Below are 14,302 nucleotides of genomic sequence, written 5' to 3'. Positions count from 1 at the left end.
GATGAGGAGAGAAAGGGAGGGGTAGAGGGCAGGGGTGTGGCAGGGGAGGGCGGTCCGGTGGCACAGTGGTTAGTGCGGCTGCCTCACAGTGCCAGGGACTCAGGTTCGATTCCATCCTTGGGTGACTGTGTGTGTAGAGTTTGCATGTTCTCCTTGTGCCTGTGTGGATTTCCTCGGGGTGCTCCAGTTTCCTCCCACAGTTCAAAATGTGCAGGTTAGGATGATTGGCCATGTTAAATTGCCCCTTAGTCCCAGAGGGACTAGCAGGGTAAATGTGTGGGGTTACGGGAATATGGCCTGGGAGAGATTGTTGTTGATACTGGCTCAAATGGGCCAAATGGCCTCCTTCTGCACTGTAGGCAATCTGTGGTTCTGTCAATGGTTTTCCCCTTCCTTATATCGGATCTCCCAATCGGACACAGGATGCCCTTGTAATCCACTCTTATGAGCAAAGCCAACAGGGCTCTCAAATGGCAAACCCCTGCCTATTATTGGTTGACTACCAGCAGTGATGGGCTGGAGCCATTGCCCACTTGAAAGCTTAATTTAGCAACTGGAAGGGAAGGCTGTCTATGAATCTTCCCATCCTAGATTTAATCAGTGGGATTAAATTGTGGATACCCTAACAGGTTCTCAAACGTGTTAGGGTACCCACATTCAACCTCAGATCCAAGAAATGGAGTTCCACTATAATATTTTTTATAATGAGTTTGCAGCATGTGTGGGCTCCCTTTGCCATTTTTGATCTTCTCAACGAGCTGTTTCTTTATAAACTGGAATTGAATGATCAGCAGCATCAAAAAAATTTGCCCATAATGCCAGAACATTACCAACTGACCTTTTCACAAAATCAACCTGACTTCAGAGTAAATAATTTTCAATAACTTACTTCCAATTTCCTGCACCTTCTGTTGAACTATTTTAAAGTAATAATCAGCCTCGGACCGAACTTTATCTACTCGATCTATCACCTCTTTTGGCAATGATTCCGGAACCTTATTTTGTAGTTCTTCGTACAAGGAAATAAGTCGTTCCAGGTCCTGAACAAGAAGCAAAAAAAAATCATTTCAACGCATTCCCTCTTGAGCTTTAGATACACACAAAACATACATTTCATACTGGAGTTCATCACTTCGACTGGGCAATTGTTGTTGGTTTCCCTTCTATATTGCATGTTCTCAAAAGTTGTGTCACTTTGAAAAAGTAACCTAAAGAAGCAAAAATTGATAGTCACCAAATCATTTGAGATCCAGCTTGTAGTTTTCATGGAGTTTATAATTCTTGTAGTAACTCGTGGTGGGATTTTCCAGTCCTGTGGCCTACTCAAAATCAACAGACCTTTTGCTAGTCTGTCAGATTTTCTATCCTGCCCCCTACAATTCCTGTGGTGGGTGTGGTCAGAAAATCATGCCCTGGATTTTTGCATGACTTCATAAATTAAATGTCCCTTTGAAATTATATTCTGGTAGAGTCCTTTTGGGTACGATTTTAACTGTGCAACTAAAGTATTTTTGAGTGATTTAAGATCTTGCCTGGTAAATCGCAGCCAAGTATTATAGATCCACTGTGTATTACTGTGATTCAGATCATGTCTTTTATTTTTTTTGATACAACTCCCTCTCTGTTCTTCTCATGGTCACATTCCCCACCTTCAGTATCATACAGATGAGGAGACAGAGAACATTCACCATTTTAAAAACAAAGCAGAAACTCCATATAATACTTTTGAGATTGTAATGTAATTCTGGCTAAATGAAATTATGATACAAATCTAGGCAGGCTGTAGGGAGGATCCATGGAGGCTGCAAAGGGATATAATTGGTTAAGTGAGTGAGCAAAATGATGGAACCCAATGGAGAGAAATGCCAAGTTAATCATTTTGGCAGGAAAAATAGAAAAGCAGAAGAATTTTATAAAATAAGGGGCTGGAAAATGCTGGTATTTAGAGGGACTTGGCCGTCTTTGTATGTGAATTCCAGGAATCTAACTTGCAGGTACACCAAGTAATTCGGAAAGCAAATAATATGTTAGACTTCAGCCTGGATTCTCTGATCTCATCTGTTCCACTACAATTACCAGTGAGAACGGAGAACTTGGCACTTAGCCAAATCTTCATTAACAGCAATGGAACTGGAGAATCCATGCCATGACCAGGGAATTCAACAGAATATGGTGCTCGACTCATAGATCGACAGTTCCGATGCGCCACAGCAAAAAACCACACCGATCTCCTCAGAAGACAAACACAGGACACGGTGGACAGAGTACCCTTCGTCGTCCAGTACTTCCCCAGAGTGGAGAAGCTATGACATCTTCTCCGGAGTCTTCAACATATCATTGATGAAGACGAACATCTCGCCAGGGCCATCCCCACACCCCAACTTCTTGCCTTCAGACAACCACACAACCTCAAACAGACCATTGCTCGCAGCAAACTACCCAGCTTTCAGGAGAACAGTGACCACAATACCACACAACCCTGCCACAGCAACCTCTGCAAGACATGCCGGATCATCGACATGGATGACATCAACACACGTGAGAATACCATCCACCAGGTACACGGTAAATACTCTTGCAATTCGGCCAACGTTGTCTACCTGATACGTTGCAAGAAAGGATGTCCCGAAGCATGGTACATTGGGGAGACCATGCAGACGCTACGACAATGGATGAATGAACATTGCTCGACAATCACCAGGCAAGACTGTTCCCTTCCTGTTGGCGAACACTTCAGTGGTCACGGGCGTTCAGCCTCTGACCTTCGGGTAAGCATTCTCCAAGGCGGCCTTCACAACACACAACAGCGCAGAGTCGCTGAACAGAGACTGATAGCCAAGTTCCGCACACATGAGGACGGTCTCAACAGGGATCTTGGGTTCATGTCGCGCTATCTGTAACCCCCGTGACTTGCCTGGGTTTGCAAAACCTCACTTACTGTACTGTCTGGAGACAATACACATCTCTTTAACCTGTGATCAGTTCTCCTTCCACTCACATTGTCGGCCACTTTAGGACTTGAACAGCAGGTTAGGTGTAAAGTTTTGCATTCCAATCAGTAATCTGTAAACTGTCTGTGCTTTATCTGCTCTGTCTGAGGCCAGAACTCTCCATTCACCTGACAAAGGGACAAACCCCGAAAGCTTGTGAGTTTACTATCAAATAAATCGGTTGGACTTAAACCTGGTGTTGTCAGACTTTTTACTATGTTTACCCCAGTCCAACGCCGGCATATCCACACCACAAAGTGAGGTAGGACATCAGCATGCAGAATAAGCTCAAAGGAATGAATGGCCTTCTCCCGCTGCTGCTTCTTATGTTCTTATTCTGGTGTCAACTGAAATCTTGTATGTAGACACTACCTGAAAGTGCAATCGCTTTATAGTTGATTTTTAAAACTTTTTTTATCAAATGAAACCTGTCCTCAGCTACATCATATCATAGAAAGGGACAGGAAGCATCACATAGTGCACTTAGTTCAGGTGGCATTAAACAAATTTCATTCCAATAAGCAATAGAAAATTTTCTGGCATTTATATAAAGAATAAATTGGGATGTAGACACATTGTTAAAATATGAAATTAAAGCTAACATGAGGCTGTTTGAAAAAGATATTTATCAGTTTGCAATGGAATCCTACTCCTGGGTCAAGATTAGTAGTATAGTTGGGCATTAAGAAATTTTTATTAGCTTAGCTATTTGATGCAGACTCGATGGGCTGAATGGTCTCCTTCTGCACTATAAGGATTCTATTCTATTCTAATGAAAGGAGTTTGACAGGGTGGATGCTGGATGTGGGGGTAGGGGAGTGAAAGAGTTTCCTTCCAGCTTCCCTTGATCAGCAAGTCTAGATCGAGTGGTTACAGGTTCAAAACAAGTGAACGGTCATTTGGGATCGAGAAGAGGACAAGTTTCTTCCCTTGGAGGGAAGAATTAAGAGTTCAGCACTAGAATTAAATACAACATGTGAAATAAAATAAACCTCATTGAAATATTTGTTGTTATCTATGTAAATTCTATGATTATCTACCTGTTCGGCACTGCCACCCATGCTTTGTAAATCAAGAGCTCTGCTTTTTAATGTTGTGGCCTTCCCCAAATTAAGATTATTTTGTGCCTGCAGGTCATTGATTCTATTGCTGAGGTCCCTTAGCTGACCTGTTATTTCCTGCAGGTTAGTTTCTGTGTGAGAGAACGTGTCTTCAATCTGAAAAATAAGTATGATATGAACATGTTATTGTCAAAACCCAAAAACAGAAGCACAGACAATTATTATTATGTTCTTTGGATTCCACATTTAGAATACAATTTCTCTGTAATGCTAGCCTATATGGTTCTCATGACAGAATTGCAAGACTTCCTTGAAAGTTATGCATGGTGGGAAAAAGTGACTGATCGCCTCTAATTCCGAATTGTCCTATATTCCCTTATTGTAACACATCAGAAACAAATCTTAGATGTACCTAGACCTTGGTGTACAGGACACAATTTCAACATTTGCAGAGGATGCAAAACTTAAAATCATTGTGAACTGGGAGAAGGATAGTGCACAAGGACAGAAATAATAGAAGCGGGGATACAACCATCCAGAGAATGGAAAATCTGGGCTGATTTTTGTTCTGTCACAAATAGGTGTCAATAAAATAATGATAAATAAACCATGTGCTCATGTGTGGTTTATCAGTAATGTAAATGGTAAAATACTTGGTTCGTGATCAGAATATTTTGGTGTTCAAATTCTGAAGCTAATCGTCAACGAAATTTATCTGTTGCAGTTTGCTGAGCTGCACTGGGAAGGGTCAAAAATAAGGGTCCCCATCACTAAAGTATAAGGAAAGAAAAATGTTTGCTCAGTTTAATCTCGGTTTGTGTAGACTGAGCATGGTGCGATATCCTACAATCCCTACAGTGCAGAAAGGGGCCATTTGGCTCATTGAGTCTGCACCAACTCTCCAACAGAGTATCTGACCCAGGCCCTATTCCCATAACCCCCATAATCCACACACCTTGGGACACTAAGGGGCAATTTAGCATGGCCAATCCATCTTACCTGCATACATTTGGACTGTGGGAGTAAACTGGCGCACCCTGCGCACACATGGGGAGAATGTGCAAACTCCACAAAGCAAGTCACTCAAGGCTGGAATTGAATGTGGGTCTCTGAAGCTTGAGGCAGTGGTGCTAACCACTATGCCACTATATTGAGGGAAAATGTGGAGACATTTGATAGTCAGACAGTTGGTGTTCACTATCAAGGAAGAACCTGTGTCATGGTGAGGAAGGAAATACCAAAACATTTAATTATATCCATTTTAGGATGGACATGCTGCAGAAATATTACTGTTATTTTAATTACAGTTGAAGGAGCTTTGAAATTATAACATGCTTCATCTACCTCTGTGGTTTTTTCCTGGATGGTGTCAATAGCCTCTGTGGCATCTTCAATCATGTCACCCACAGTCTTGAGGGTCGCATTGGCATCTGCTAGAGCATCCTGTACTTTGTTGATGTTATCCTTCACTCTGCTAGCTCTGTCCCTGGATCACAACAGCAATGGATGAAGAATGAGGACATCTTAATTTGAATGTACCTTTAATCATATATCAAAGATAATAGAGAAATAAACTCTTTAAAGAATTGACAGTGTAGTGAGAGCCCTTTCAGGACTGAAGCTTAACTTTAGGTGTGCTTTTCCAATTGTGATGATGCTGTGCCTTTAAGAAATGGATTTATATCATGTATCTTCTGAGGGTTATGTTTAAAATTCAGCTCTGGTTTACCAGGTATTGATCTGTCTGCAATCCAGACAGCTCCATGTGGAGACACTGCTCCTAGATAATGGGGTGCTTGTTTTAGCCTGAGCTAATGCATTTTTTGCTTATTTTTGATTTTCCCCTGGAGTAGGGCTTTGATTAGGTTGATTGATAAGAGACAGAGTCGTGTGAAGGGAAGGGGCTAAGATTACAGATAAAAAAGAATTTGTTTTCTGTTTGATCTTGAATGAAGCAAGAGGTGTTTTTCTCTCCCTCTTTCTGGAGGCTGCAGTTTGAGTGTCAGAAGACAGATGTCTCTCTGTAACTCTGTCCTGAAGTGTTCAAAGGCTTGAGGACTGGCAGCCCACATACTAGAATGTAAGCCTGTGTTTTTGCTAACTGGCTTTGAAGAAGCGTTTTAGTCTGTGAGAAATATTGCCTAAATTGGAACTAGATATGTTAACAATTAAGAATTATATCTTGTCACGTTTAATTATTTCAATTGGTAAAAGTTCAGCTAATTCATTCTTTATATTTAAACTGTATTGTTAAAATAAAGTTTGTTTTGATAAAAGCTTCCTAGGGTGTCAATAGAATCATACCTGGAGTGAAACAACTTATTCTCACATTCAGGTTAAAATTAAAAAAATGTAATTGGAGCCTGGTCTAACTCCATAATATACTTTGGGGTTTATGATCTGATTCCTAACATATTTCTTACTTTATTTCTGATGACTTGCTATCAAGATGCAATGCAATTTTGAAAATTATTGGTAAATTAATTTATATTGAAATAAATGTTGTTCCAAAAGAATTGAAATGTTTAAAATCACCTTCTTGCAGGAACGCGTCAATTGGGTTCTAGATTTACAGCGACGAAGCACTAGAGGATTGTCTCTCTCTCTCTCTCCTAAGCCTGATGATGTTTAAAATGAGATTCACTTAGTACCTGGCTTCATTTGCATTTTCGAGGAGAATCTTCGCCTTGGCAACATCACCCTGTGTATTTGTGAGTATTTCAGTTACATCAGGAATTCCAGCTGCAATGTTTTGTAAAGTGATGATTTTATCTCTGATCGTAATTGCATCAATGGGAAGTTGGAGTGTGAGAACATACTCACTAATTCTTTGAATTTCATCTGGATCTGCCTGAGTTGCTGTAAAAATTGAGCGATACGTAAATCAACAATGCTATTGTAGCACCTGGCAAAATATCAATCCATCCTGTAAACAACATTAAAGCTTCATGATTTAAAATCACCCACCCTTTGGGCAAAGTCAAAGATACAAGTTTTGTTTGCCCATAACTATCTTTTACTATGAGTTCTTTCACAATCTCACACCACACTGAGTAAAGTAAATCTCAAATGTATCTTAAGTAAAGAAACTTTACAAAGTTGACAACCCTGGAACCTCAAAATGGCTGTTGATGATCTTAACTCAATTGTATGATCATAGGGCCATAGAATCCCTGTAGTGCAGAAGAGGCCATTCAACCCATCGAGTCTGCATGGCCTTCTCCCCTGCGCTATACTTGTAACCCCAAACATTTACTATGGTCAATTCACCTCACATGTACATCTTTGGACTGTGGGAGGAAACTGGGGTACCAGGAGGAAACCCACACAGACACGGCATTCAAACTCCACACAACAGCGACCCAAGGCCAGAATCAAACCTGCGTCCTGCAGCTGTGATGCAGCTGTGCTAACCTTTTTTGTATTTCTTTGTCAGTGGAGCTGTTAACTGACAAGAGTCACAAGAGTGTACAGAAGAATTCATCCAGTGTCCGCCCACTAATATCAGTAAAAGTATTTTTTATTACATGTGAATTCTCGAGTTTCTTTTTGCTCAGGTGCAACCTTGGTGGAACGAAAAGGGGAATATGAAACATTCAAGTAGGAATGAGCAGCATTACTGATCTTCACTTTTCAAAGTGATATGCTCACATCAATATAGCAGCTATTGAATGACAGCATGTAGTGATAATGCTGTTTATTCAATCTTCCTGTATTGCACCTGGCACGAAAGTCCAAGCTCACAAAGTGGCTTTGTTAATCGAATTCCAATGTTTGCGATAGACAGTTCATTCACGAGTTTTAGTATAACTCACTTCCTAATTTGTGACAGTAGAATCAGTTAACAGATATGGGGTAGGGTTCTACGATCTCGTTTGCCCTGTCACTGCTGCCAGCGTGCACGGAGAATTTGGCGCTTAACCAAACTTCCTTTCACTGCAGCGGGACTGGAGAATCGCGGCCTCAGATGGGATTGGAGAATCCCGGCCGTAGAGTATAAACTATGAGTTTGCTGAAGAGCACTGCATGCAAATTGTATGCTGACTCTAGACAGGAACCTGCTTTTATTCCCCTTGTGACACAGTGTAAATCAATCAAAATAAATTAAATCAAGACTTTGGATAGTTGATCACCTACATGTCAGGAAATACTTGACTGTGGCAATGAGGGTCTTGATGTCTGCAATATTTTTTTTCATCTGATCATTGGCTGAGGCAATTTGATTTTTCAAACGCAAGGTGTTGCTCTTCATTTGTTGTGCTTTTTGATCTGTATTTTCAAGCTGGAAGTAAGTAAGCACAGGTTAAAATACAACACATTCTCCGTCACTGAGGCTTTCACAACTGGTATCAATGTTAACACCTTCCCCATTAAAAATAGCCAAATATTTATAGGAATCTTAATAAATAATAATTGAATTTTTAATAAATAATGATAATATTCAGTTACATATAACTGCTGCCAAAGTTTAATTATTAAAAGTAATATTTCCAATATTTCAATTGTCCCATAAACAAAATTATGGCAATAATTAAACCTACATATAAAGTAAAGTTTATTTATTAGTCACAAGTAAGGCTTACATTAACATTCCAATGAAATTAATGTGAAAATCCCCTGGTCTCCACGTTCCGATGCCTGTTTGGGTCAATGCACCTAACCAGCACGTCTATCGGACTGTGGGAGGAAACCGGAGCACCCGTAGGAAACTCACGCAGACATGGGAAGAATGTGCAGACTCCACACAGACAGTGACCCAAGCCGGGATTTGAACCCTGGTTCCTGGTGCTGTGAGGCAGCAGTGTTAACCACAGTGGTACCGTGCTGCCCACATATAAGAATTCCTGTGCTGTGTCATGTATCACTATAACTTCTGAACATTTTAGGAAATGTTTTTACCCTCTTGGTGAGTTGTGTGATTCTGTTGGAGACATCTGGTATAGAAATACTTCCTCTCTCAGCATCTTCAATAGCTTTCTTGGCCAGATGAAGTGCCCCCTGGCAATTGATACCTTCGCATGTCTCTGGACAAAGGTCGCCCGGGCAACTTTCTGCGGTGCAAGGTTCTGTCCTAGAGCCGCCACAGACCTGGAGACAGATCATAATCGTAACGGTTGAAAATCGTGATATATCTTCAACAAAAATAATCTGCATTAATAAAATTTAAAGCAGGTTTTATGAAGTCCTATAAAGAAAACTTACCAGATTTTCACAGCTCCTGACTGTGTGAGTATAATCGAGGTGCAGTACTACAGCTGTTAGGAATTATACTGAACCTAAGCGTGAACCTCAGTGAGGTGCAGTGACTTGTGGCAACGTGCTGTTACGCCACTTTGATATTGCACAGGGAGCAAACTCTTGTCACCAATTACACAATAGCACTGTATTTCAGTAATGGAACTGTTTGACGTTGCATAAACATTTCTCATGCCAAATGACAAAGTCGCGTTTACAATACAGCTAATCTCAGGACTGCTCCCTCAAGTACCAATTGTCTGGACTCACTTTGAAATTCTAGAAATACAATGGGGAGGCACTAGACTTATTATTCCAGGATCTCAGCTAATGTTTCAGGGATCCAAGTTTGAATCCCGCCATGGCAGATGGTGGAATTTGAATTTGATAAAAAAAAATCTGGCATTAAAAATCTACTGGTGACAATGAAACCATTGTTGATTGTCAGAAAAACCCATCTGGTTCACTAACGTCCTTTAGGGAGAGAAATTTGCCATCCTTACCTGGCCTACATGTGACTCCAGAGTCACAGCAATGTGGTTGACTCTCAATTGTCCTCCAAGGGCAACTAGGGATGGGCAATAAATACTGTCCAGCCAGCGATGCCCATATCCCATAAATGAATATATAATAAAATGGTTTTACTCTGCATCACTGCGCTGTTGAAATTGGAACCCTTGTGAAGAATAAGATCTTTAATGCTGGAATTTTAGCACCTCGTCTGCCCGAGGCTCATAAGATCCTGCCTGAGGCCAAAGGAAAATGCCTTTCTGTGAACCTCGCCTGCCCCGATTCCAGCATAAATCACAGGTCAACCCAAATGTAATCAGGGATGAAGACGGAGAAGGTCTTCTGTGGTGTTATAATTTTGCTGAGGTGCAAAATAAGTGGATTACATAAGAGGAAAATTATATTTAAATACACATTGGCTGCGAATTTCCACTCCTGTTTTTCGGTTGTGCTCTGTGAAGGGAGCAGAAAATCTTTTGCGAAGATGAAATCGCGTTTCAGATCGATATAAAAATATGATGCGATCGACTCCGCTCCCTGTGAGGGACATAACGCATTTTCTGCGTGCATTGTGATTCCACTACTAGGCTTCTACATCTGAAGCGTTCCATAGTCCCCTCTCTGCCACCCTGTAAGAAAATCCATTCATGTCTGTATGAGGGCAGAACAATGTGAAGCCTGACTGCTCTCCCAGAGCGTGCATCTGGCGAGCAGACTTCTAGGAGAGCTCAGATGAGTGCATCACTTGGGGAATGGGACAGGGGGCTGGGGTCACTGCCAGGAGGCAGTACTGACGGCGGGGAGGGAGGGGATGCATGGGGCGGGTGGGGGGGGCTGGTTCCTGGCAAATGATTGTGCATTGGGTAGCCTTTGAAAATGGTGCCCCGATGCTGGAGGGACTAAGTTGCTGATGGGATGGACTCTGATTGCCACCGTTACATTGTGGGACCTGTCCCTATATGTTGTTGAGACTAAGTGTTGAATGATCTGACAGAGTACTTGGGTGGGATTTTACAACCTCGCTCGGGCAAGATCGTAAAATCTGCCTGAGGTCAATGGAGATTTCTGTTCTGGGCACCTCACCCACCCTGGAATCGGGTGGATGAAGGGGTAGAGTTTCGGCCATTGCTGCCAAAGGCTTCAACCCTGCTTTTGCTGCCTGTTATCGGTCTTTGTCAATGCCCAGGGAAATTTTGTCCAGAGTGAATTGCTGGTTATCAGAGTTGAAATGTAGATGTCCAAGGATCACTAAATTCAGATGGAAAAAGGAAACCAGTGCCCTGCGAATGCTATGACATGTCTTAATTTGTCAACCTTTTTCTAGACTTAGTTGTTTCAATTCACTTATAACAATCAGAGAGGCCATAAGTGTACGAGAACGGATAATCTCACATCCACTATGGCTACAAATCCTGCCCATGATCACAGGTCTTTTCTTGTGCTAATTCACACACCCCATTGTTTACTTACTTTGTTGATGAGAGGGTTTACATTGGGAGACTTCAGACCATTCTTCAGCTTCTCCAGTTTATTCCTGTTATCTGTGTTTACGCGTTTAATAAGTTGATTTGCAGTTAACCGAGCTTCTCTAGATTTAAGAATGATGGGTTCCACGGCAACAATCCTGTCCTTTGCTTTACCAGACCGTTGATATGATGACAGAATGCTGTTGAAAGTACCTGGAGGAAACAGAAACCATCAGTCACCCTGATCTGAATACACCGTGTACGGGAGGGTTCAGGAGAAAGCTGAACATGTTCAGATTTTGTACGATTATTAACTGATCCTCTTCGTTTTGTAAGTTACTTTCTCTGGCATTCCTATAGGCTTCCTATCCACATGATCCTGCAGAAAGTCTGGGCAAGCACCATATTCTCTAATATTGGTCAATATTGTTCAAATGGTGGGACAGTGGTTAGCGCTGCTGCCTCACAGCACCAGGGACCCGGGTTCAATTCTGACCTCTGGTCACAGTCTGTGTGGAGTTTGCATGTTCTCCCATTGTCTGTGTGGGTTTCCTCCTGGTGCTCCGGTTTTCTCCCACAATGCAAAGATGTACGGGATGATTGGCCATGCAAATGTCAGGGGGATTAGCAAAGTATGTATGTGGGTTATAGGAATAGGGCCTGGGTGGAATTGTGGTCGGTGCAGACTCGATGAGCCTCCTTCTGCACTGTAGGTATTCAATGATACTATGTTAATGTAAAGAGTTGGGAGGCAGCGAGATCGAGATGCAGGAAGAATCTCCTCCAATTTTCCCTCAATTGAGTGAAAGCCTCCTCTTGGCTGAGACTCAAAGCTCCTGTTAGGAGCATAGAGTCAGAGGGCAGGATTTTATGGCCTTGCTCGCCCCTGAGGTCAACAGACCATTCCATGGTCCGCTCCTCGCCCACCTCAATTCCAGTGGCGGGCAGAACGGTAAAATTCTGGATATAGAGATATGCAGCATGAAAACAGGCCCTTTTGCCCAACTCATCCATGACGACCAGGTTTCCTAAACTGAACTAGTCCCATATGCCTACGTTTAGCCCATATTCCTTTAAACTTTTCTCATCCATGTACCAGTCTATTATATATTGTAGTTATACCCGTCTTTACTACCTCCTCTGACAGCTCATTCCAATAAGCACCACCTTCTGTGTGAAAAAGTTGCCCCTCGGGTCCCTTTTAAATCTTTCCAGTCTTATCTTAAGTTTTGGACTCCCCTACCCTCCCCTATTCACCTTATCTATGCTCCTCCTGATTTTATAAACCTCTATAAGGTCAACGCTCATCCTCCAATGCTCCAGGGAAAATTGTCCCAGCATTTGCAGCCTCTCCTTATAATTCAAACCTTCTCTGACCCACTGGCACATCATAGCAATATCCAATCCCACAAAATGAAACATAATTTACAAATCCCCTGTTTTTCAAAGCTTAACTTCAGGTTTCAGTGTGATTTCAGATGTGCCTGTTATTCTCTGATATTTACCATGTATCTTAAAAGTTTAAAGTTTTATTTATTATCACAAGTAGGCTTACATTAACACTGCAATGAAGTTATAGTGAAAAACTCGTAGTCGCCACAATCTGAAGCCTGAAGGGAAAATTTAGCATGACCAATGCACTTAAACAGCATGTCTTTTGATCTGTGGGAGGAAACCAGAACAACTGAAGGAAACCCATGCAGAAATGGGGAGAACGTACAGACTCCACACAGACCCAAGCTGGGAATTGAACACGGGTCTCTGGCACTGTGAGGCAGCAGTGCTATTGTCAAAGTCAGTTTTGATTGTGAAAGTTTACTAGCTATTTCAATCTGAGTGTGTGGACCTCACAGCCCAACCCCCAGTACTGTCCTCCTTTAACATCTGCACACGTGCACCTCCTCCTGGGACTTACCAGACGGTGAGCGTTCTGCAGCAGAAAAACTGGCTGATTTACTGTTACCTTCTTGGCTATCAACAGCTGATTGAGATTAGCTAACTCAGCACAGATTTGGATCAACCTGGAATCTTCTGGGTCCCTATGAATCAATCCCTTCTTCTAATCTAAACCTTGCCATGTATTCATGATGCCCTCTGACCTTCCTGTTTCTGGCATTAAATGATCTGTCCTCAGCAAAGGCCTGAGCTTCATCCCCTTAATACCCCCACCTCAATGAGTTTTGAACTGAGGACAACATTGAGTTCTTCTTCAATCCTCTTCGCCTTCCCACTGGCCTCTTTGGCCAGGTGCCGTGTGCCTGTTTACCCATGTCCATTATTCTTCCTTCACCTGGGCCTCTCCCTCTGGCCACTTACCCTCTTTAAATGTTTTAATTGAGAACTGCGGAAGTGACATTCTTCACTCTCTCGTTTCCTTCTCTATGAACGGTATACTTTGTATAGCGTGCAAGAAACAGTACTTTTCACTTTATGCTAATACTTGTGATAACAATGAATCAAATCAAGTAAAATTAAAAATAAAACAAATCTCAAGTTTTCTCTCCTCTCTTCAATCACTCTAATCTGTTACTCTCCTACTCGCCTGGTCTGTTCCACACTACTGTTAACCGTCAAAGTTACAACACCATTTAAAATGATACAAAAGCAGAAAATGTGGGAGAAATTCAACGAGTCTGATAGCATCTGTGGAGACAGAATAGAAGCCAACAATTCGAGTCAGGATGACCCTTCATCAGAGCAGATTTAAAATGATACTTCAGTCTGCAGAAGTCAAAAATCAGATCATTTACTGCAACAGAATGCCAGCGTGGATTCACCTTGTGTGCCTTGTGACCCTTCATTGATGAATATCTCCATCTTTTCCTTTGTGATCTGCAGTTGGCTGTTGATGCTTTTGATATTAGTGTCCAAGACATCCATTTCATTGCTCAGGTGATAACTTTGATCCACAACATTGGAATCAGGATTGATCCGATCAGCTTCCACCCTGCATCCAAATATAAACAAACAAATTGAGGAACAAAATCCTGGCTTTACTGTGACACAGGAGCGTAGGGAATGGTGAAACCCGGATTCTACA

General features: G+C 41.9%; 1 protein-coding gene across 1 annotated transcript in view; it reads right to left on the bottom strand.

Moving 5' to 3' along the window:
• The window catches only part of lamb3 (laminin subunit beta 3), a 47,414-nt gene that overhangs the window by 965 nt on the left and 32,147 nt on the right, over nucleotides 1–14,302 (bottom strand). Inside the window, exons 14-21 of the mRNA XM_080209703.1 lie at nucleotides 14,040–14,209; nucleotides 11,267–11,475; nucleotides 8,951–9,139; nucleotides 8,189–8,333; nucleotides 6,703–6,910; nucleotides 5,396–5,537; nucleotides 4,031–4,207; nucleotides 890–1,040 (exon numbers count right to left, since the gene is read on the bottom strand). Of these exons, the coding sequence (XP_080065829.1) occupies nucleotides 890–1,040; nucleotides 4,031–4,207; nucleotides 5,396–5,537; nucleotides 6,703–6,910; nucleotides 8,189–8,333; nucleotides 8,951–9,139; nucleotides 11,267–11,475; nucleotides 14,040–14,209 (1,391 nt within the window). The remainder of the gene's footprint in view (nucleotides 1–889; nucleotides 1,041–4,030; nucleotides 4,208–5,395; nucleotides 5,538–6,702; nucleotides 6,911–8,188; nucleotides 8,334–8,950; nucleotides 9,140–11,266; nucleotides 11,476–14,039; nucleotides 14,210–14,302) is intronic.

Source organism: Carcharhinus amblyrhynchos, chromosome 22, assembly GCF_965287045.1.
Source record: "Carcharhinus amblyrhynchos chromosome 22, sCarAmb.v2.hapA, whole genome shotgun sequence".
Taxonomy (NCBI): domain Eukaryota; kingdom Metazoa; phylum Chordata; class Chondrichthyes; order Carcharhiniformes; family Carcharhinidae; genus Carcharhinus; species Carcharhinus amblyrhynchos.
The sequence above is the reverse complement of the archived record's forward strand: the minus strand, read 5'-3'. Positions and strand labels throughout refer to the sequence as shown.